The 25190-nt window shown below is 36.9% G+C and overlaps 1 protein-coding gene across 4 annotated transcripts in view; it reads right to left on the bottom strand.

The window, feature by feature from the left end:
• Positions 1-25190, bottom strand: part of Kcnip4 (potassium voltage-gated channel interacting protein 4) — a 1106582-nt gene that overhangs the window by 492794 nt on the left and 588598 nt on the right. The window contains exon 1 of one of the 4 annotated variants that reach the window (XM_036200430.1): positions 5794-6013. The exons of the other annotated variants lie outside the window; for them this stretch is intronic. Within the exon in view, the coding sequence (XP_036056323.1) occupies positions 5794-5893 (100 nt within the window). The 5' untranslated portion in view covers positions 5894-6013. Of the gene's footprint in view, positions 1-5793; positions 6014-25190 lie in introns of those variants that run through there. 4 annotated transcript variants of the gene reach the window in all.

Raw genomic sequence — 25190 nt, 5'->3', positions numbered from 1 at the left:
TATAACTCTGAAACCAATCTAGACTTTTTTGCTATTCCCTTGTGATCTTAAGCACATTCTCATTCTGCCTAAGTCTTCAGCTAGCCTTCTACAAAATAGAAACAACACCTGAATTCTTGCATATTTGACAGCAAGAGTTGGGAAAGGCTTCTGCAGCCTCCTTTAGTCCTGTTTGCAAGTTCTTAACTGAAGTTGGTTTTCACTCCACCCTTTATTCTGTCCCAGGTAGCTAGAGTCATCTGCGTTTCTTTTTGTTTTTGTTTTGCTTGTTTGTTTTTTTTAAATAGAGCCTAGAATAAATATTTTACATTCACAACTGTCCCAATCAGAACTCCAAACTCAAATGAGGCTATCTTCATCTCCTAATCAGTTTTGAGTGCATTTACTTTAGAATGCAACTTACTACCATATGCATCATCTTGTTATAGATGCCAGTGTGCCAATCAACCTACCCTATATGTCTCAAATTCTTTCATTAAAATATCTCCACACTGGATGCAAGCAGTATCTCACACTGAATTTCCTCTTGTCTCAAGAATGGCAAGCCACTTGTCTCCATTAATCTTCCCATCATTCCCAAACAAAGAGAGACAGCCAGGCATCAGTTTTCAAGTGGGCATTTATACTACTTCTGCCTCCATTTTCATCCAGTAACCTATAAATGTTTTACTTATTTGATAAGACAGACTTCAGAAGCTTCCTTATGGCATTTTTAATCTAGCGTGTTGTATTCAATGAAGGTTTGTAGAGTCTGGCTACTATGGATGCCCAATCTAACATCTTATCCCTGTCACAAGATTATTGGTCATTGCCATCATAACATCATATTGTGTGGTGTATTAGGATTATAAAACAGGATTTGGAATTTGATGTTCTGAGTTTGAATTTCAATTTTACAAGTTATGGGCTCATTCACACTTAGCTACCATTTTTTCTCATATCTAAGATGAGAACACTTACTTCATAGAACTGAGATGAAATCTAATACACTATACAATTAATATGCTGAAACTATAGTTTAATATATCTACATTATGATTTATTATTATGTTAACAATTTTTATTTAACATTAGCCTGCTTTCCATTTAATTCTCAGTAAAACCATGTATTAAATTATTTATGGTAATTTTATAGGTTATAAATATAGTGGAATGCAAATATATCCATAAGGAGGTCAAATAATAGTTTAAAATCCCAGGATGAATAAAAAAAATTGAAGTTGTTATTTTAATTCACACAAAATGACTCTACATCCTCTAGGTGTAACCTCTAAGTGCACTATTTTTATTTGTCCATTAGTATGCTTTAGGTATTAATGTTTTAATAATACAGAAATATTCACTATAAGGGGGTCACCAAAATGTCAAATGTTGAAAATATCCCTTAAGTCCATTCCTATATGGCATTAAAAGATGATATGTTAAAATAGTCAAGGACTTTTATTTTCTTAAATGTTACAGTTTAGAAAGGGCTTTTCTCAGACAATACATGAAAACACCTTTGGCTTCTCATTATATTTTTTGAAGCAGGATGCTAGGATTTTTAAAAATTTCTTCTTTATGAGTTTCAATTAACAGTTTCAGGTAGGAATAATATCCTCCCATACCAATACCCCAGTCTGTCACATGATCACCAGTAAGCATGATGGTGATCATGGACAGATAGTATGGATTTGTAGTTGGTCCAAAACTACATATCTAACACCATACTTGTCAAGAGCAGCATGGAAGAACTAATGACTTACTTTTCAAAAGTCTATTCTTGAATATATGCTACTATTTAATACTTATTACTCATATCTGTTAAATAAAGCAAAATGAGTAAATACAAGAAAAGAAGCTTTATGCTGATTTTAAAGGGGACACAGATCATGAGTTTTTCTGTCTTTTTGTAAGACAGAGTGACTATGAGCATTCTTTTTTACTTGCTTTTAATACATTTTTTTTAAAAATTGCTCTATACTGTAGCTTGATATGAGGATTGTTCTTTCTTCATTCAGTAATACTTTACCATCATTTTGAATGTATTTGGTTGAAATGTATATATTTTCACAGCCGAGTACAGCATATAGAGATAATGAAATAGCTGTGCCATTAAAATTTTGATTCAATTTTTCTCTGAAATGAGTTAACAGAAAACTACTTTCATTTTTATGACTGGAGAAGAGGCAATTTGTGTTGTGAAATTTTAGGCGTATTCCAAACTCTCATAGCTTTGTAGTTTCCTGAACTACTCAACTAGTGCAAAGAACAATCAATATAAAAAAGGAGCCACTGACTTTATCTTTTATCCTTAAAACTTTGCTCAAGTTAGCACTATTGTTTCATATGCATACCAGTCTGATGTTAATATTACTTTTGTTTTTTAAATTTATTTATTTTTTATCTCTATGGGTGTTTTGTTTGAATATATGTCTGTGGGTCCTGTGTGCCTAGTACTCAAGGAGGCCAGAAAATGGTGGCAGATACCCTGTGACTGGAGTTATAGATGATTATGGACGCCAAGTGGATACTGGGAATCTAATCTAGGAAGACCAGCTAATATTCTAAACTCCTGCGCTATCTCTTTAGCTAACATTATTTCATTAAAAAGGAGTCTTATTGAAGTTTACCTAAATTACAAAAATATAAGTATAATACAATATGCCTATCTGTTACTAAAATTCTGCATAAATTTTGAGAAACTAAATGATCAGAATGTGCCTGAAATAATGGCTTGAAATAACAAAATCTGTAAATATAGGAACTTATATTTCTCTGTTCTCTGAAAATGGAATAAACACTTCCCTGGGGTATGATGAATTAGCCTACCACATAAAAGGAAGATTAGTCTAATGGCTACATTGTTTACCTATTACAAAGTAGGCCATTGCTACTCTGTCTTTAAAAGAATATATGTTTTATAAATTATCAATCCATAGTTACCTGGTAGACCTATAGAATTTTGGAGATTTTCAATCCCAACTTTCTCATCTTAAACTGAGAGAGGTAAACTTGACTTATAAGGTAGAAACTCAGGGAATAACAGAGGAGATGTAAACATCAGTACTTTGACTATTGTTTATCAAATGAAATAATTTCACCTGCCAGATATCAATCTTTTGCTTGAAAATATGTGATGGGTCTACATAGAGCATCATGTGTTTGAATGTGTTATATATAGAATCAGACAGCAGAACATTGGGTATTCAATGGTACCATCCCCAGTTTTCCCCAAGAAATGGAAACCTAAAGCACTTGGAAAGAAGCAAATACAAACTCTTTAAACCTTTATATTAACAATTTTATTCTAAAGTACATTTATTAGACATAGATTGAAAATAAGATATGCTATATAAATATTATATTTTCTCTGCCCTCCAGAATACAACCTAATAGACATCATTAATAATATTAATAAATTCAAACTACATTTTGAGTGAGGCCCACACTATAGAACAGTTGCAAAGTGAAATGAAAAGTTTTAAACATTTAGGATAACCTTTAAAAAAAAATCATCCTTGATTTTTAACCAAGTTCAATTTTCCCTACTTAGTCTCAAGTTCCTTTATAGGGCATGTCTACAAATAGAAATAAGAATGACAAAACAAGTCCATATCCTCCAACTAGGACGTGTGGCATGCTGGGAAAGGAACTCCTGTGGGTAAAGAGATCTGAATGAAATGAGTATCAGTGTTTCCTTGTTTGTATGAAGGTTTCAGGACATGGGCAAATTGTTACTTTAATGTTAAATGCTGTTTATTCTCTTCATTAATTAAACTTAGGCTGTAACTCTAGAGTATGTATGCAAACTATACAATGAGCTATATAATCAACTTATTTATATCATATCTCCAGGAATTAATTTGTATATTCTTTAGAAAGTTTTCTGACTCTTAAATTGGAATTGAAATAATTCTAATAAATATTTCAGCTATAAAAGACACCATTTCTTTACACATTCCCTAACTTTTACATACTATGTATAATTCCACTTTAGTATGGTTATGAACATTTTTACCATTCTAAAATACTTCTGAGCAAATACCAGAAATCAGAGATTCATAGTGACATTTAGAAGAATCAAATTCTCTCTGCAGTGTTAATACAATATGAACAATAATACTAACAATACAATATAAAATTCAAGACAGAAACTGTCCATGCTGATCAGTACAGATTTGAATTCAAGTAATAATGGAAAAAAATACTGAATACTTTCACAGAGATTAACAGCCCTTAGGAGGAACAACCCTAAGTTATTGTCTGACAGGTGATATTTATGATCCTGAAACAAACAATTTTAACACTAGAGTAGGCATCATCACAAAAACTAGAATGAATACCATGAACCTAAGAGTGTAAAGAAGGACCACACCTCTAGCATAAAATAAGATATAACCAATCCCTCCAAAGAGCTAGAAATTCTGATAGTGTTCTTTGAAGCTTGCTGTCTCAAAGAGAAGAAAGCATAAAATCCACCACATCAAGATGTGATGCCCCAGTCATAACCATCAGGTAAAATTACAGTAATGCACAAAGAAGCCCAAAAAAGTTACTAGTTTCATGAAAATATACAAAATCAAGTCAATTTTAAAGACATTGATCATTTCCAAAATTTAGTTGTTTTTTTTCCTCACTTTGAAACTACCAAATATTCCTTTCAGAAAGAACCACAATATGCACTCTGCAAAGTTCCATTAAAATTACTTTAATAAACCTTGCTTTCCACTCCCTCCTGCTCCCAATGAGTTATAAATGTAGGTTTCTGGTAACCTACATCAGAGTGACACACTTACTTTAATTTGATGTTTGCTATTTGTAAAAATAATCACATTTATGTCGTACTGTGGCAGCCTTTCTGAGAGGATTGGATTAGGTGAAGATATAAAGACGTTGCTAACATTCTTTTTGTTTACTCAAGTTTAAAACTTCAAGTGAGAATACTATGGCAACACTGTCAAGCACCAGAACAAGATGCTTTTAAAAACTGCACTGCCAACTTTTGAGAAACAATGACTGGCTGAACACTAACATATCTCAAATACATTCTGAGGAATAAGATAATATACTAAAAATTTACTCAGATTCTCTGAGACACATTCAGTCCATGGAAAGATACAGGCAAGAAAAACACCTCACTTTTAAAGGGAGTGGAGACGATTAAGAACGGGAGATCAGCCTCTAATGAACATAAATATCAACACTTGCCAAGCCAAAGCTTGTTTAGAAGCCCTTAGAATCTGTCACATGAGTTGGAGTCTCATTTCTCCATGGAGTCTCCAGTAGATTGTAAAGCAGATAACAACAACACTCCTGCAGACTACCTTAGGAGAAAGCTTCTTCCTCAGTGTCTTAAACCATAAGAATTTCTAAATGCATATCCAGTTCTAGCCGATGAGTGCATTTGCATACAAGAAACAAGTGCACCCCACAACATACACAAATACAATTTGCTGCTGTAATCAGAAGAGGATATTCTGTACAAAATCCAACAAAATACAACAACAGGGACCAAACGCTCTGAATATGAGCTGACACATATCATCAACCCTTATTCTTCAGCTTTGATTCTAGATTTTAAGTGCTGCTCACAGTGTTTTAACATTCTCTTGCTGTGACAACATCACCACAACTTGCCAAAAGTTTATTTTGTTAATCTCCCCTACCCTGAGAAACCTGCTTTTCTGCATGTCCAGCCCAGAATCACATTTCTCTGTTCTCATTTCAGGTGCCTCTAACATTCTCTTAGAGAATTTTTTTTTTAAATTGCAAAACAGGATATTTTTAAGTGACTGAAAAGCACTCCCTTACCTTCTAAACCTGCTTCAATCAGCCCAAACTGTTCCAATAATTTAACAAAAAGCACAATGACGATCAGAACTGCTATCATTTCAAGCCCCTCCAAGTTCATGGTCAGCTAGGTCATGGTCCAGCCACAGCCACTGAGAAGCGCTCCTCACCCTGGCTTTCTTTGTAAAGCCATTAAACTACATTAAGAAGGCTACCGCTGGAGAGGGAGGAGGAGAGCTGGGAGAGAGGAGGGAGAGAAAAAGGAGAGAGAGGAAAGAGAGGAGAGAGGAGAGAGGAGAGAGGAGAGAGAGAGAGAGAGAGAGAGAGAGAGAGAGAGAGAGAGAGAGAGAGAGAGAGAGAGCAGTCATCCTGTTTGCTGTATCCAAGGCCAGAAGTGGCAGCCCCGATAAAGTCGAGCCTGTCAGATCAGAATTATCAGATCAGAGTCCTTGTTATCACTCTCCCACAAGGAGACAGCCATGCGTGAAGAAGTAGTGCTCAGATCGCGGAAAACCAAGAAGGTCTCCAGGTCCGGAGCAAGCCTGGCGGGCAACAGAAGCAGCGCCCCCAGGACTCCACACCTCACTCGTCAGTGGAATCTTAGGGCTGGTCAGTTGCCTTGGAAACAGTGGAAGCGAAGCTGGACTCCTGCTGCAGCCAGGACCTGAGCACCTTGTTGTGAGAAGCAAGGAAAAAGGAATGCCTGAACCGCCCACAGGCAGTGACAGCTTGCATTCAGCAGTTTCTGACCGAGCTTTACTCTTCCGAGAAAACAAATGTGTGTATTTAATTCCAAGGAGTGCTTTCCGGCGTGGTTCGTTATGGGTCTGTTCTTTTCAATGAGTCGCTTCATTGGAATGCTCATTGCAAACTAATATTCGATTTGAGTAGTAACTAGTATTTCAAAGTATGATATTATCAAAGTGATAAATATTCACGCTGTTTACTAATATTTGAGAGTTTAGCAGTTACCTCCTTTCTCACTGGCTTCAATTTCAACGTAATAATATATGTATTTAGCATTTATTACCTTGCATGATTTTTGAAAACGGTTGACATAAAATCAGTGCCATAAAAAGTTTGAGAAGGAAAAGAAATGAAGCAAACATTCTTTGCATGTTCTGTGTCGTGTACATGTTTTCCCCCCTCTCAATACTGCCTAAATAGGTAGATCAGTCCCAGAATGAAGAACTGATTGAAGCAAAATAAAACACATGAAAAGGAACAACAGAACCCAGAGTAGAACTCATCTACATAAGTCTCTTACTCCACAGATGAGCAACCTAAGGACCAAAGAGAAGAGACCAAGGGGCACAGAAAGTGCAGTGAGTGGGGTGATTAGAAGTTCAAATCCGGTTTAAAACCTCCTAGATCTTATATGCATTATGTCATATCATCGTGCCTCAGTATCCACACTTGTAAGCAGGGCCATCATAGCAACACCAAGTTCAGGAGCTTTTGAGAAAATGAGTTAAAAATATTCCCGGAGCAAAGGGATTTGCTCAACACTAGTAGTAGCTCTTGTCTTGGCATAAGTATTTCCATGCTTTATTCATATTTCTGAGGGTTGCTAGGGTAATTCCTCTAATACTCAGCTTTCTTACTCAAAATTCTCACATGGCTTACAGTGGACACACTGAGCAAAGCCCACATGCCTGTGCACAGCCTCCTGGTGGTGTCTTTACACTCGGCTATCAGCCCGGGGTTTGCCCTTCGATGTTACTATTTTTGTGCAGACTGTCTACAGGGTAGATAGCTTTGTTCCTTCTCCAAAATGTATGCTGGACTTCTCTTTCTCTAGGGCTTTGTTTTCACCCTTCTGTCTGTTTGCTGGGGAAAGAGAGACATAAAAACAAACAAAGCAAAATAAAACCAGAACCTATCATCTCTGCTTGTCAAGTTCCTCAGATTATTTCATGAAAACTCTAAAACCAGTGCTGGATGTACTCTTTTCCTCGTGTGTACCTGTTTGTTGCTACTTTTACTGCTTATGTTAATTTCCTGATATTGTCAAGCCTTGGTGTATTGTATTATAGCTACTTGGATGTATGTTCACTCCAATAAAAGACAAACTTCAGGAGGACATATATCACGACTTCATTGCCTGCCTTGACAATGCTTTCCTACCTCTTATAATCCCTCTTTGGGTCCTACTTCTCACTCCATAGGTATTTGTTAGATCATTCTAGCCACCACACATCAAGCAATTACTGCATTCTGCATGCTTTACATACATTGCTTCCTACTAGCAACTCTAAAAGTAAATACAATTAGACAGCATTTTCACAGGAAACATGATGTCTCAGAGAGCTTAATAAGCAGCAGGCTTAAGGTCATAACCCTGGTAAACGGCAGGACCAATATTCAAACTCTGGTTCATTTAACACAAACTGTTATGTAGTCCTGTTATCCCACACACCTTTAAATGCATTAGAAAGTCAGACACTGGCACAAATTCTTATTAGCCTAAGTTGAAAGTGATATTCAAACTGATCCTTTCAAAACACTTGGTGACATTCTAATTATTCTATTGACCCCAGTAACTTTAGAAGTTGAAATGTTACTGAACTACTGAACTAGCAGTTGAATTCATGGATCTTGCTTCCTGGTGACTTGTCAGAGGGTTATTACATAAGCATGCATCCTTTGTGCTGATAAAAGGGTTTTGTGTGTGTGTGTGTGTGTGTGTCCTTACTACAGCAAACTGTGTAAAGATCGTCACTTATCAGTTTCTATGTGCTCTCCCACCAAGGTGATATCCTCGGGTTGAGAAATGGATAGTAGAGAGCTTGTGAAAAATACCAGAGTGGGGATAGCCTCTCTGCTAAGTATGAATGCCACAGTATAAGACCCCTTGGTGCTACACTCCCTTTCCCGGGGCTTGTCAGTTTCCAGTTCTTACATAGACCTTATGATCTCAAACTTTTGTCCTAGATGCTTCCTCTGTCAGAATGCTTACCCCTGTCTTCTCCTGAATAAGAGATGTTATTTGGTTTTTGACATCAAAATCCCTATCAAAGAGATGTCCTTCCTATCAACACTGCATGACACAGTATATCTCTTCCTGGTCCTAGAGTCACCACTATCTGAATCTCTGTCATTTTCATCAAAATCATTGTCATCATGAAGCATGCATGGTTGTTACTTGCTTATCAAATGTCACTACTATAATCTCTAGAATATCAACTGCTATTGATAGGGTGTAGATCACTATCTGCTATGTTTCCCCATGGTGGCATCAAGTGGAGAATAGTGCCTGGTACTGGAAAGGCTGGGTTTTATGAAATCAGAAGGCTGGCTAATACTTTCACCTTCCCTAAGAAGTCATCTGTTCTCTCAGTGATCTGGCAGAACCAGATTCCCTATGATGTAGTGTACTGAGGTTACCTGTGGACCCTGTCAGTCTTTTGTACTTTTTGACAGGATTTCCTATCCCAAGGCCAACTGAAGAAGCCAGTCTTAGCAGGGCAAATTCCCAAGACCTTTCATTAAGGTCAGCTGTGAACACTGAAAGCTTGGCTACTTCACTATATTCTGTCCCGAAGGTTTAATATGAATAGGATTTGTCGTTTTGCCAATGTGACCAATGAAAGCAGTATCAAGAAGGAGTCCAAGGAAGTATTAGTATCCAACATATCTGAAAATCATTGCTCTAGAAGGTGAGAAGTAGCTTTGTTAAGATCCATTCCTATCATTTAATGTTCAATTACAAGAACACTGTAGTATAAATGGGAAAAGAGGCTTAGCTATAAGTGCATCTCCTAGCTTCAAGGTAAACAGCCTAAATTCAATATAACACATTAATCCATTTATCTCAGATTTCTATATTCCTTTCTGCATCACCTTTTGTAAAGAGAAACATAAGTGCATCCAATAGACCCAGAAGAAATATTGTCCTCATTCAAGGCCAAGCTAATGTTTGTCTTCTCTAGAGGAAGGAGTAGAAAGATAAGGGGTGATACTATTTGCAAATGATACTTAATCTGTGTTGATCCATGATTTGCCCAACCATAGGCTAAGCATGTAGACTGGCCCAACCCTAAACCATTTTTGAGAAGGGCAAAATCTTAACTGTCATCTTGTAAGAAGAGAGAAGGGATTTTAGAAGGGTGAGTGAATTTTTCCAAGTTAGAATGCAGTGAAGTTGATGGTTGAGTAGTTATTATCATGATATTGCCTCTTAGATTCTAAAAGCATCCAGCCATACATGAAGCATGTGATAAAACATCACCAGAGTTAAGGAGCCAACATTCATTGTGGCCTTTTAAAAAATCCCTTGCAATTTCTGAATTAATAAGAATAGAGATATGAGAAAAGTTCTATTCATTTGCATTCTAAGTGAGTAGGTGGGGTAAATAATGCATATGCTATGATATAAGAGAAAAGGTATGATGTCGGCATAGCTTTAAAAAACAAAACAAAACCCTACATTTGGTCCTGGAAAGATAGCTTGGTCAATAAAATCTGCGTTCGATGCTCAGCATCCATGTTGTAGAAGTGTGGCCTGAATCTATAGTCCCAGTGCTGGCAGGATAGAAACTAAAAGCTCCCTGGGGACTGTTTTCCTGCCAGTTTATGCAAATTGGTGAGCTCCAGATTCAGTGAGAGTCAATTTTTGAAAACATAAGGTAGACTATGATTGAGGAAGACACTGATAGCGACCTCTATCTTGCACACACTTGTGCAAACACACATAAACACACATAAACATACAGACACATGGCCACACGCATATGCAGTCTGCATGTAGCTCATGAGATTGAAGAGGAAGTAGCCCCTAAGATCACAGCTCCAACAGAAGATTTTACACGTGATCTATGCTTAAGAAACTAACAAAGTGGACAAGAGACAGGCATTCAAGCTAAAAAAAAGTTTCACAGTGCAACTTTCATGATACTTGCTCAGAATCCTTGGCAACAATTGAATTATCCTTTGCTTGTCCCCAGAAAAATGAGCACATTTAATTAAAGTTACTCCTACTATGGCAATTCCAATCCTATATATCCCTATAGTGTAGTTTACTCAAAATCACCAGTTATCAGCAGTAATAAGCCCATTTCTGCTTCATTTTCAGCTATATGGGTTTTGAAAGAAAAACCACCATGAAACTAAAACGTTTCCTTACAAAATGAGATGAAGCTGCCCTTTGATGAACTGAAATAGCAAAACGAGGATTCTGGTTGCTGTTTTCTTCTTTCTCCCCCTCCCCCCTCACTCTCTATTTATTTATTTCTTCCTTTTTTCTCCTCAAATTTGTTATGGCACTAACACAGAGACAAGAGAAGCAATAAGCTTCCTCTATATTCTTTTTTTTTTTTCAGAGTCTTAATTACTTAGACTGAGCAAGATCTAAGTTTATCTCAATATGTTCTTAATTATACACTGTTCATTCATTTGTTAAATTTGTGGCCTGGGTACAATACATTGTGATATGGGTCATAAAAATCCTATTCCGGGTACTTGCATAGCTTGGAATCTATTAAAATGAAACTCAGAAGCTAAATAATGTGTATAGAGCAGAGTGAGCACTATCCTACAGGTTAGTTGGCTAAGCACTTTATAGAGATCTTCTCACTCTTGTCTCACATAAGCCTATGAGTAATTGTAAAGTCTTCCTCCCTTCTTACAAGGTAAAGTGAAGAGCAAAGACCTTGGTGGGTTAGAATAGGGACACCCACCAGAAGATTTACCTAGGCCTGGCTTCAGAAATCATAAGTTGATGTTGTGATAGATGCAGTTACTAAGGACTGCAAGGGGTAAAAGCCTGTAAGGAAACATAGAAAGTTCCACCAGAAAAAAAGAGAGCCCACATAGGAGTTATGCCAGTAGAAGAGGTAAGGCTAGATCCAATGCCAGATGTACAGACTATCTGATGGTTTTACTGGCTGATTGGGTTGGTGCGTGGTTGCATGGGAAGGGTAATTTATATTACATGAGCAGTGGAGAAGAAAATTAGTCTTGCTAGAGAATTTACTCTGAGCCTGAAAAAGTTAATGTCATCTAGAATCCTTGCCTAAGTATTCCCTGGAAGCTTTTTTTCTACCACTTACTAGGCAATGTCCTATTCCAACACAGACTGAGCATCAGTGGACACTTTCTTGATCCAAGAGAAGCAAGGCTATGGATTTTCACTGAGCAAATAAGAAATTGACTCGATTCTACAAAATAAACTAAACAAACAATAACACACCAGATGTGACATTTATTATTTCCATATTCTGAGGAGATGGTGGTCCAGGTTTACGGAATAGACACTAGGATGAGGAGAAGGATGGGGTCCCAGAGGTCTCACTGCCACTTTAGAGTTACGTAATTGTGCAGTGAGTGATGAAAGCACTCACAACAGAGACTGCCACATTGTAAAAGCTCAATACACACCAGCTAGAATTGTTGCTATTTGTTGAACCCATTTATACCCTGATTGCCATTCTAATTGCTTCATATGACTTATCTCAATGAATCCATATATCCCAATGAGCTGAGCACTAGTACTCAGTAATCTCAATTGCTGTGAAGATAAGAAAGATGGAGATATCCCCAGTGGAGTTGAGCTCTGTAGAAAATATCTCAATTATGCCAGCTCATAAGATTTACCATCATCTTCAACAAAGTCATGTGCAAAAAATTCTCAGTGTCACATACAAACATTAGATGCTGATGGCAAGATGGTTTAATGGATAACATGATTGAAGAGCCCATTTAAAATTCAACTTGATAGCATATGTTTGCAATTATAGTACTCCTACAGTGAGATGGAGACAGAGACAAGAGCAACCCTAGATGAAAAATCAGCTATCCCATCTCATACAGCAGCAAGCCACAAAGAGAGACTGTGGCAGTATTGTGTTTCCCAAAATATTGTGCACCCTAATAAACTTGCCTGGGGTCAGAGAACAGAGCAGCCACTAGATATAGAGGGCAGAACACACATGCCTTTAATCCTAGCATTCCAGAGGTAGAGATCAGCCTGGATCTCTGTGAGTTCAAGGCCACACTGGAAACAGCCAGGTGTGGTAACAAGAGCCTTTAATCCCAGGGAGTGATGGCAGAAATCAGAAAGGTATTTACGGCTTGAAGACCAGAACTAGAAGCTTTTGGCCTGGTTAAGCTTTTAGGCTTTTGAGCAGCACAGTTCAGCTGAGATTCATTGAGATGAGGACACAGAGGCATCCAGTCTGAGGAAACAGGATCAGCTGAGGAATTAGCAAGGTGTGGTGGCTGTGGCTTGTTCTGCTTCTCTGATCATTCAGCTTTCATCCTAATACCTGGCTCAGGTTTGTTTTTATTAATAAGATCTTTTAAGATTTGTGCTACAACAGACATGCTCAAACAAGATAAATAACCAAGACTGATACCAGAGGCTATTTTCTGACCTCCATACAAGTGCATAGAACTCATACATAACACAAGCATGTAATACATACAACACAAAAGTAAAATCCCCTCAGTTGCCATGCTTAACCCTCCACTTGCTATAACTAGATCACCTCCTCAATGGGAGGAAGCAGTTTCACTATGCTCAGGTTTCAACAGGTTGTTCTGTCCTGAGGAACAAGTACAGTGACAGAGACACACACAGGGGGTCTCACTTGGTGCTTGCTTATTGTCCTGCAGGTTCATGGGAGCAATGAAAACTAGAGCAAGACTAATGCATTGATAAGAGACAGGTAACTTGATTTACATGGAAGTACAAAAATGCCAGTGTGGGTCAGAATTACATAGGGATCTTTCTAAACATGAATCTCCAGATTTTTCCCAGAGATCCTGAGTTAGTAGGTCTTATGTAGGAAGAGTCTGCAAATCTCCATCTTTATCACTTTTTAACACAGGACCTCTATAGGCCACACCATGAAAACCATTGCATTAATCTTCCCAAACATCCTCAGCTCTATAAAAAACACAGCTTCCAGGGCGATCTTCCCCCAGGGATTATCAAAACTTTAGCATGGTAAACATTTTGCCAACTCTATATAGTTAAGAATAGGTGGGGAATGGGGGCCTTCCATTAGTTTCTTAAACTTCTGTAAGTTCTGCTTATTTATTTATTTATTTATTTTTGTCAGAGAGGAAAAGATTTTTAAGACTCAGTTATGAACAGATGCAAGTTTCTTTTTCATATTTAAAGTCATTTTGATGATTTGGTCCCTGTATTTATGACAGCTTCATGTCACTATTAAGTTTCAGATGCAAACTTTCATGGAAGCAGAGCCTATAGAATGTCCCATGCTGCATTGCTCTAAATCATGTCTTCCATCATGAGTCTGTCTCTGGAACATTCATGCTTTATCTTAAAATATAATTAGTTAATTGAGAGAGTAGTGTGCAATACTAGTGTACAGTACCAGTGTACAAACACTTTAGTATTAATTTATTTACCATGGATAGTAAATAAATACCGGCTGATTAATGAAAATGTTTTTTAGTGTGATGCTATTATAGATAGAGTAGAAATTTCTCCTTGGGATCTAATAAAAAACAAACCAGCAGCCACAGTGACCCCTTCCCCATTATCCCACAAAGGCTAATTCTTATTTAAACCTATACAATTAAAGTACCAAAAGTTGTCTGATGCATAGCTCATTTATCATAAACTCCCATCAGTCTCAAATAACTGGAACCAGATTATTTATGGGATTGTTAAATCCAGGGACAAATTCTACAGCATTTGGTTTAGTTCTACATATTGGCAATCTGAGTTGCAGATATGTATTTTGTCAGATTTAATTTCAAATATTGTCCTTTCCAACCAGTTATTCCTCGTTACAGCTGACATGGTATACTTCCTTCTAGCAATAGGGTTTGAAATTGTTTATTCTTTTGTGGTAGCCAAGAAATACATGAAAAGAAATATATAACAATCCTCTTGACAATTTCTCCTGCTGCTTAGATCTCATAGTTTAATTACTAAACTCTAGCCTAATCAGTTGTTAATAACCTCAATTTTCAACAGGAATATTTTAAATGTAATAGACATGAAAATCATATCAAGCCAAAATTAAATTTGAATAGTAATCAAGTATATATTTTATTTGAGAAACATATACAAGATAGGGCATTAGTAAGGCCACACTGACAAGAAAAATTATCATCAACTAAAAGAAAATAGATTGAGAGTGTTAGAGGTAAAGTTTAATGGGTGAATCAAATGGCATGATATCCTAACTTTATTACACCTACAGCCAGACACATTAAAACAATCTTGTAGAATTATCAACACAAATCACTCAGGCAGGATCCACTGGTATGTAAATCAAGAATGAAACCTCTCTAAGTCATGGTACTGTCACACATTATTTCCATATTTAAACACATTTATTTACTTTTTAAAGGGAACATACAATCAGTGGTTTTCCCTTTGGCAATTTTGTACATATAAGTCATTATACTTTGTTCTTCTCAATAACAGGAAGACATTTCAAGAAGCATGTCTTTAAATGATTCCATCACTTCAGAATCACCATAGCATACTCTGATACAAGGGTAGAGTACAGCTCAGTTGGTAGGATGCTTACCTTGCTCTCAGGAAGCCCATGGTTCTCCCCCCCCCAGTATCTCATAAGTCTGGTGTGTTGGCACACCCCCAGGAGTGTTAGCAGGACAATCAAAAGTTCAAGGTCACTTCCAGGTACATACCAAGTTTCAACCCAACCTGGTATACTAGAAAGTCAAAAAATATGGCTTCCATGTGGTGCCATGATGTAAGCAAGAGATAGGTTAACATAAAATTCACCAAGTTCCAGATGAGTGACCATAACATACTGTTTTCCTAGAAATGATTGTTCTTGAGGAGAATATACTGCGGAGGAAGAGATGGCTCAATGTGTAAAGACGCCAGCAACCATAATTAATGGCCTGAGTGTAATATCTGGGACCCACATGGGAAAAGTATAGTACCCACATCTGCATGTTGTCCTCCAATCACATTTGTACCATAACATATACATGCCTGCATAAACACATGTGTCTGGCTTTGTGGTCACTATAGTCAAGGCAGGTCTGATGAATATGTCTTTTTCATACTATAAATCCAAGTTGGATATTTTATTGGCTCAGTAGCTTTGCAGAAAACACCACTTAGCCTTAGTCATATTATCTATACATTACAGAAGGTAGTGACATCTCAGTCATCACTGAATTGGTATATATAAAATATGGCAGGCCACACAAAATAAACAGTAAGCAAACATCTTTGTAATTAGTTCTAAATTTCCCTGAGGCAGTCACTATGGTTAAGTCAATCTCAAAATGTCCCTAGAATCTTGTGCCATATATAATCTAAAGCAATTCCTCGGTGCCAGGTTCTAAGGTTTTGTAAAAGCTTCTTCTCACTCTTGTGCTCAACCCTCAGCATACACTTTTCAGCCAGTACTGAATATTCTAAAGCAGTTGTTAATCTACATAATTGTACATTTTCTTTTACTTTCTATTTAGTGTTCACTGTGTTTAACATGCATATAAGTATTATCTTCAAATGATAATATACTAGCCATTGCTCACTGATATATCAATCCTTCTAAATTGTTCTTATCAACACCATCATCATACTAATAATTGAGAGGGTTTTTTTTTTAAGCTGAGGATTGAACCCAGGGCCTTGCGGTTGCTAGGTTGCTAGACAAGTGCTCTACCATTGAGCTAAAACCCCAACCACGTTTTTTTTTTGTTGTTGTTGTTGTTGTTTTTGTTTTGTTTTGTTTTGTTTTGTTTTAATACAGACTCGGTATGTACTTTAATTGGTCTCAAACACCTGATTCACCTCCCTCAACTTCGTAAGTGTTGGGGTTGCAGGTATGTATTACTGTATACTGCTTTCCTTTTATCTGACCAAATCAAACTTCTATAAGTCAGTGCTGGGAACAATTGGATCAAAATTCCATATATCTCATTTCCTAAGGACCCCCAAATCTGAATTTGATATTGTCACAGGTAACATCTGTATGCTCTTATGAGATTCTCCAGACTTCACAATTCTTGAGGAGATATTTAAAAGATATGGAGAAAGTGGTTTAGAATTATTATGAAGTGGAAATGCTTGGAATTAGCAAGAGGAAAATATTATAGACCTCTCAAGATTACTGAGTTTCTAAAATTGGCTTAACACTATTTTGGACTTGATCAAACTTTCAGTTCACATGTCAGCTACACTTTATATAGTTTTTAAATGCCTGATTAATTTAATATACACTTAATCAACATATTGTGATTAATTCAGGAATCACCCTGAATACTTAACATAAAATCATTAAAATATATTTTCTAGTTAGTGTGTACTAAAATACATTTTTAATCATTCCTCTTTTGCTCCCTGAGGGAAAAAATTGCTGAAAAATCAAACGGCCAAGTATGTACTTATATCAATCAGAATTTTATTTATTTTAGTAATTAAAGAATTCAAACAAGCTATTAAATGAAGTCATGTTTCTATCATAAATGAAAGCGGCAAGCTATGGCTATATAAAATAGAAGGTATATGTGTGTTTGCAATCAGTTCATGGGCACCAAAAGAGGCCATGCTTGTAAGTCATGCACTGGCTCCAGCTATTGTTCAGCATGCTAGAACTTGAATTTTAGGAACCGCCTTTTACTATCACTTACAGATTCTCATGCCTTGCCTGCTGTACCACACACCAGGATGCTATCAGGATCAACTTGTCAAACCTCTGTACCAGTAGGAGCAACAACAAATGGAATTTTCAGAGCCATGTCCTGTTTGGCAAGCTCCTCTGAAAATGGTTGATGATTAACATCATTTGTATATCCCTAGGTGTTTGATAAGTAGCTTGGCAGCTTTCTGTGCCTCACATAGAACCGTTCCTCTTCTACCTGGTCAACCAGAAATATAAATGGATCCCTGGAGCTTGATGTGGCTGTCCCAGGTTATACCTGCCCTTAATCTCCTCCTGCTTGAAAAAGAGATCTAGGAATACGTCTGATGTTCTCCAGTGACCTCATTACTGAGTATGTTGAAATAAACTCTAGCTTTTCAAAATTACAAGAATTATAACTTGTTTTTCTCAGAGTTTGTCTCCTCTTTACATTCTTGTAAAATTCTTCAGGAAAAGGGGGTGATAAGAAGAAGACACAGAACACAGAGGCTATGTTATTCTTCCTGTTTGCTTCTGTAAAGATGAAAGGGTAAGAAGCAGGGTGAGTCCATGTGGAGAATAAGCCTTCTGTATTGTCAGTGAATTTTAATTATGTGTTATCTTGGCCTTCATTCTCTGGGACAATTAGCACCCCAAGAGTCAAACCCATCTATAAAATGTGATCCTTGCTCTCTGAGGTAGAAAGAACCCTATAATTCTATTTGACAAATGGGATCTTAGCATCACCATTTCCTGACTTTGAAAGTTTGAAATGAGATTATAGAAATATCACTTCCTATCTATTTTATCAACTATTTACTTATTTTTATACCATCTTGAGATTTAAGTATTCCATGTATTACTGCATTGTCATTATTATAACATTCAATAATGAGAGAAAAAATGAAACAGTGCCATTTTTTTCTTCTAGAACCCTGTTGCTTGTATAGTATCCCTTGATATTTGTTCTAGTAAAGTGAAGTTTGTAGGTGAACTTAAAATTCACTTGTTAGAGCACAAACATAGGGAGAAGCTTATGCTTCCACAGGCTTAATCCTTTGATTTTTATATTGTTACTGAAAACCCTCTCAAGTTATGCTTTTCCAGCACACAAGACAGATGAAGAGTCATTCAATCCGAAATTGTTTAGAATAGAGTTATATTTAATCCACAAACAAGCTAAATAGAAAGCTGAATGTACCTCTCATTTAGCAAGAAGATAAAACAAATTATTCCGAAGTTCATTACATTGCTGGTGGCTGTGCATGCCTAGCAAGAATGAGTGACAGCTCGAGCAGGTGGCATAACGAGGTGATTGGAAGAGTAAATTGGAGACATGAAGCAGGCAAAAACCAAAACACATGAAAATACATTCAAGACTGGGGAAATTCTCCTATAAAACGTCCACTTTTCTCTAGTTACAGGCAACAATGAAAGATGCCAAAGGTGAGACTAAAGGAACACAAAGGCTGTCTGCTCTCATCCTCTGAGTCCTTCCACCTGCATGTGCTGACAGTTCTTATTGTCTCCTTGTAATCCTAGCAATTTGGACAAAAGGTATCAGTTGTCAAAACAAAGAAGACCAGATTACAGATACATGCTACAGCATGGGGACACCCCTTTCCACAACTCCGCTGGGAATTGATACTCCAATCCATACAGCTAAGCTTCCCCTTATATCTAAATGACTAGGTTGGCCTTGGTGCTTTCCTCTCAATTACAGAATCTCTCAGGTTTACTTAGAAAGCTTCCTAGGATGTTGCCTTCCTGGATTTCTGAAAGTTACTGTCTCTTGGATATCTCTAAGGAACGTGTATAAATACCCCATTACATTTTTTTTTTGTTTTGTTTTCTTTGATCTTTGAGTTGCCTAGTGCTTGTTAAACATCAATGCATGCTAGACCCCCTCTAAGGTATGTCACCTTCTACTCATAGGAACATCTCTTCACCTAAGAAAGATATACAAAAAATACAAACATACAGTATAGCTAAAAAGATCTTTTCAACAATAGTCAGCTCGAGACCATTAAAAAAATTACATTGTAGTAGTATTCTTTCAAAACCAGCTTAATCAGATTAATGAATACTAAAACAATGTCATTAGTTTATGGCCAATAATATTAAATAGCACAACACAGAATAGATTTCTATTAAGTAGAATAAATATGTGAATATTTTACAAATTTAAAATGTATTATTTTGAAAATGTTTATTAGTTATAGTTATCTGTATTTGTTTATGTTTGTGGTCATGACTGAAAATGACTTTCTTGCTGTAGTTTGTGATTGAAAATATTGCTTTCTGAACCATTATCTGAGCACCCAGAGAATGCAGAAGTTTCTATAGATTACCTTAATGAAACAGCAACTTTGTTTACTGAAATAGACAATACATCAAACAGTAAATGCCATATAAACACAACAAATACATTTTGATCTGATAAGCCTGGGTTTTGTAACGAAGGTAAGTAAGGAAAACTACTCTGTAGGACTAAAGAGTGACAATGTAATAAACATAACTAACAGATGGCCAGGGCTGTGCTGGGAGGAGGGAGCATACACTCAGGAGTTAGCCAACCCAGAAGCTAGCTGTTCAGGAGCTGGCACACCCAGCAGATAGCCTGCTCCATAGCTAATGTTAGGAGCTAGCATAGTAAAGAACTATTAATAGCTTGCTTGAGGTTTAGTATATGCAGGGACTAGTTTAGTATTTGTTTACTCGGGATCTACTACTCAGGTGCTGGTAGGCTCAGGAGTTAGTGCTCAGGTACACTGGTAAATGGCAAAGAGTAGAGACTAGAGAGAAGGGTTTTGCTTTTGTGACTGCTATATTTCTTATTATTCCAAGGCCAGTGAGTTAAGTTGAGGTATGTCCAGACCTGTTACATTATTTTAGTGGGACATCTAGGGAGGAAAATTCTAGGAAACACTTATTTTATGGTGCCTTTTGAGTTCTGTTTCCTTATTCTAGCCTGTACCCTATTCAGGGGGGGAAGGTATTATCAATTATGCATTGTATATGCGAGGAATTGTCCAGAATATAAGTGTAGAAGGCTCAAATTCTGTTAACTGTGGATTGAAAGATGGCTCTCTGACCTTGGAAAGAGATTTATGTCTTTATCTAATTCAAAGAACTTCTTTAGTGTCTTACTCTGCATGAATTTGCAAAGCAGTGAATTGGCAAGATAAAGAACCACAGTAGACTTATTTATTATGAAATGTTTGTTCAGGAAGGAGAAAAAAAATAAAAGCCAGATGAAGCCTGTAGCCGGCAAGTTTTCGGCCTTGAATTCCAGCATTTTGTTAAGGCACTCTCAGAAGGACAGGGACAAATTGAAAACCATTTAAAGAGTGATAAGGGAAAAGAAAGGCTTGATTTATGAGGCCAGATTTAAGGTGATAAATACCTATTACCAGGCTAAGAAATATCCAGGGGACATGATAAGAATCTACAAATATTGAGAGGATGTGAATACAGATAATAAAGGGGATTTCTTAATGTGTTACAAGATAAAACTGGCAGAAATAAAATGTTCAACTGTAGAAGATACCAAGAAGATTTTGGCAAGGGTCTTCAGAGGAAGAGAAGGAGTCAGAGAGAAAGGAAGAAGAGGAGGAAGAAGGAGATAAGAAGAGAGAGAAAGGGGGGTACAGCAATGAAGACCAAAATAGAAAATATGTGAGGAAGAAAAGAAAGAAAGAATTGAAGTAAGAATGGATAGAGAATAAAGAGAGACACCAGGTCTAGAGGTGTAGGTGGGAAACTTCAGCTGCCCAGAAGGCCAAAGCAGGAGGACAGCAAATTCGCAAAATTAAAGGGGATGGTGGGATTAAGTTCATGTCCTTATTCTTGCATAGATTTCTCTGCCAAATGCAATGACAAGATATAATACTTCTAACAAGAAAATATATGTTAATCATAGTTTCATAAACAGAATTCATAGATGACAAATTAAAAACACTGCATAAAATATGAGCAACTGTGGTTTGTGGAATTACCAGGAACTATCACAAAGCAAAGAAAGGAGAGGGGAAGGGAGAGAGGGAACAAAGAAAGAAGAGGGAAATGGAGGGGAGAGAGGGGAACAATATTTTCTCAGTGTATTTATGAAATAGAAGTCATATTATTTTTGAAAGTTCTCAAGCATAATGAAAATCTCCCCATGAATCTGAGCCAGAAGAGGGGATAGCACCAACACCCTGCCTTAGGGCACAACCCACCACTAAATCAGGAGGTGACAGTAATGGGAAGGTGAAGTGGCCATGCAGAACCATTACTGCTATTAAATCCAGGGCCTGGGTACAGGCTACCTGCCAACCTTTGGCAAGCCTGCTATCTATAACAGTTACTGTAATTGAAACTGAATTATAATGGTGACTTGGCACACATCTTTTCTGTAAAAACTGAACACATAATAATGTTATTATTAAAATAAGACTAACTGGAAGACAACCTATAGGCACATTGTTTCTTGTAGCTGGCCCCTGACTTCATAAGGGATCCTTCTAGCTTCTGCAGTAAATACCAAGAAATGGTGAAAATAAAGACTTTTGGATGAATCAGAAGGTGGATGCTGAGAAGCCATTAGATGCTACTGAACTAGACCCATTGTTTTTTTTTTTTATAACATATGAGGTAGAGATTCACATCCTCCAGCTCATATTTTAAAAATCCCAGGTCAAGAAGTTAAATAATGCATCCTAAATTATTTAAATAATGAAATAGGTCAAGAATAAATGGATTTTTAGGCTGCCTATCCTCAAAGTATAATTGTTATACCTACCCAGCACGTAGCATAAAACAAACACTGAATTTATAAGTCCTGAATTGAATTGAAGGGGATGGATGAGATCTGAAAAGACTCATCAACACCTTTTGGTCATGAGTTCATGAGACATGGTGAAATTTTCACCAACTATTGGATTATGTATGAACCAATTATGGTCACATTAAGAAATGATGCCTTTCCTTTTGATGCTGAAGGAACTTTTTCTTGTTGTCATTTTAATTATCACTACAATATATCAACTTTTCTACCAACACACAATGTCCTGACTCCTGGATACTTTCAGTAAATGCTAAAATATTGTCCCTCTATATGATATATGGTAGGAAAGTTACTGGTAAAAACATTGGAGGTCAATGTACAGTATTTAATGCCCTATAATAAAGAATGAGTTGGGTTGATGGCTCAATGGTTAAAGTACTTACTGTATAAGCTGGAGGATTAGGGTTGAAATCTTAGAACTCAAATGAAAGCAGGGTGGGTGTGCAGCCTACCTATAATCCTAGTGTTCATAGGAATAAACAGAGAAAGCTGCCTAGGCAGAATACCTGTATAGGTCAACTCTGGGTTCAACTGGGAGACTTTGTTCAATATATAAGGTAGAGAGTGATCAACAAAGATTGCTAATATTAACCTCAGGCCTCTACACACACACACACACACACACACACACACATATAAAATCACACACATGTGTGTTTGTGCACATTAAAATATACACACTGACATTTAAGAAAAACATAGTTTAATTTACCCCTTCAAAATATCGAGGAATGGGAGATAGAAGTATAGTACTTATAGAAATTCTAATTTCATAGGGAGATAAAACATAGCTGCATGAGAAGGTAAATACATCAAAGTATAATAGCCATTTAGGAGACTTTTTTCTATTATATTTAATCCCTTAATATGTATGAAAATGCTACTATATTGTAGATTAAGTTAGGCACATACAAATGAATATGGAACCATTAATCTCGTGATTTCAAAACCAGAGGGGAAAAAAAGTCTCTATACACACATTTTCAAACTAACATGACTGACAAAGGCAAGTGACACTGGGGGTTTACAGGAGGCCAGTTTAATTGCTGCTTTAAGCAGTACTGTGGGTTTCATTGGGAATACTTCGCAAAAGAGGTGAGAAAGCTGAGTTCTGGAGAATAAGTAAGTTTTCAGACCCAAAAGGAAGAAATCTCCAAATAGGAAGACTATTTTGTTCAATCATTGCAATTTAAATTATGCAAGAATTGCACAAATTTTGATAACTAAGCAGTTGGAAGATAATGGCAGAATATGGCAGGCTGTGATAACTATGATGAGGAGGCATTGTCAGAAAAACGGATAACCAAAACCACCCATCTTCTCACATCTACTAGAATGACTAGAGATACCAAAATCTCTTCTCAAATGGGAAATAGCATTTCCACCACCAACCTGAACAGGTTCCTTCTTTACAGTAGAAGGATTTCATTAAAAACGGTGAATTCAAACACCATACCCTGAAGCAGACCTTCTAGCTTAGGCCAGAATATGTAATTACACAAGAGCTGTTATTAACATTTCCTAAATCATCTATTGGATAATTTAGGAGCTTAACACTCTTCAAGAGCACTGTTACATTTTAGAAACAAATCATAATTGCAACAGTGGCATCACAGAATGATTAGTACAATGATAAGGAATGATGATGAGTTCTTTAAAATGCATAGTTGCAGAAGTTCATGAATGAATAATGGTGGTACATCACATAATAAAACCTGTTAATCAGAATGAGTCTTAGAATTTCAGTACTACTACTGTAAAGTGTGCTTTGGAACCACTGACTGTAGGAAATAAGGGAGAACTGAAGCTATAAAGGACTGCCTTAGTGTGATTTCGGTTGCTGTGATAAAACACTGGAACACACACCTTAAAAGGTTTATTAATAGAAACAAACACAGAGCCAGGTATTGGAGTAAACGCTGAAAAAAATCAGAGAAGCAGAACCAGCCACAGCTTCCTCACCTCACCAGTTCCTCAGCTGATCTCATTTCCTCAGACTAGAAACCTCTAGGTCCTCCTCCAAATGGAGCTCAGCTGAACTGCTGCTAAAAGCCTAAAAGCTTTACCAGATTCTAGTTCCTGGTCCTCATGCCTTGTATACCATTCTGCTTCCTGCCATCACTTCCTGGGATTAAATGCATGTGTCACCATGCCTGGCTGTTTCCAGTATGGCTTTGAACTCACAAAGATCCAGGCAGATCTCTGCCTTTGGAATGCTAGGATTAAAGGTGTGTGTGCCACCGTTTTCTGGCCTCTATCTAGTGGCTGTTTTGTTCTTTGACCCCACATAAGTTTACTAGGGTGCACAATATATTGGAGAACACAATATCACCACAAAGCACCCTGATAGAAAGCAACTCAGGTCACAAGAGTTTATTTCAGCTAACAGTTCCAGTTCACAGTTAATTATTATGGGGAAGTCAAGTCAGGAAATTCACACAGCTAATCACATCACGTTCATACTTAGTGTCAGAGAGAAATATGTACAAATTCTCACTTGCTTACTTGCATATACTCAGTTTGCTTTCTCCACTTTTATACAATTTGGGATGCCCCTGGCTAGGTAATGATGCTGCCTGCAGTGGGTATGGTCTTCCCACATCAGTTAATTCATTTAAGACAGTTCCCCAAAGACATTCACACAGGTGAAACCAACCTAGACAATCCCTTGTTAAAACTCTCTTCCCCAGGGATTTAGGTTGGGTTATGTTGACAGTTAAAGCTAATGATCACAAGGGCTATTTTTCTGGCTACATGAATTCCAAGAATTTAAACAGTTGCAGTGTGTGTTTTCCTACAGAAATAAACTAGAAAAAAAAATGAGTAGTCATTCATTTTTCCAGTTTACATAGAATAAGAAAGCTTAAAGTATAAATCTTCTCAAGGAGAAAATGAGAAATAATTTCATATTTAATCCTAGGTAAATTTAATTGAAGTCTCATAAAACATTCCACACGAATAGTTTCCAACAAAAATTTGATGTCCTTAAAGAATAACGAGTTTTA

The sequence above is a fragment of the Onychomys torridus genome, chromosome 10 (assembly GCF_903995425.1).
Source record: "Onychomys torridus chromosome 10, mOncTor1.1, whole genome shotgun sequence".
Classification (NCBI taxonomy): domain Eukaryota; kingdom Metazoa; phylum Chordata; class Mammalia; order Rodentia; family Cricetidae; genus Onychomys; species Onychomys torridus.
The sequence above is the reverse complement of the archived record's forward strand: the minus strand, read 5'-3'. Positions and strand labels throughout refer to the sequence as shown.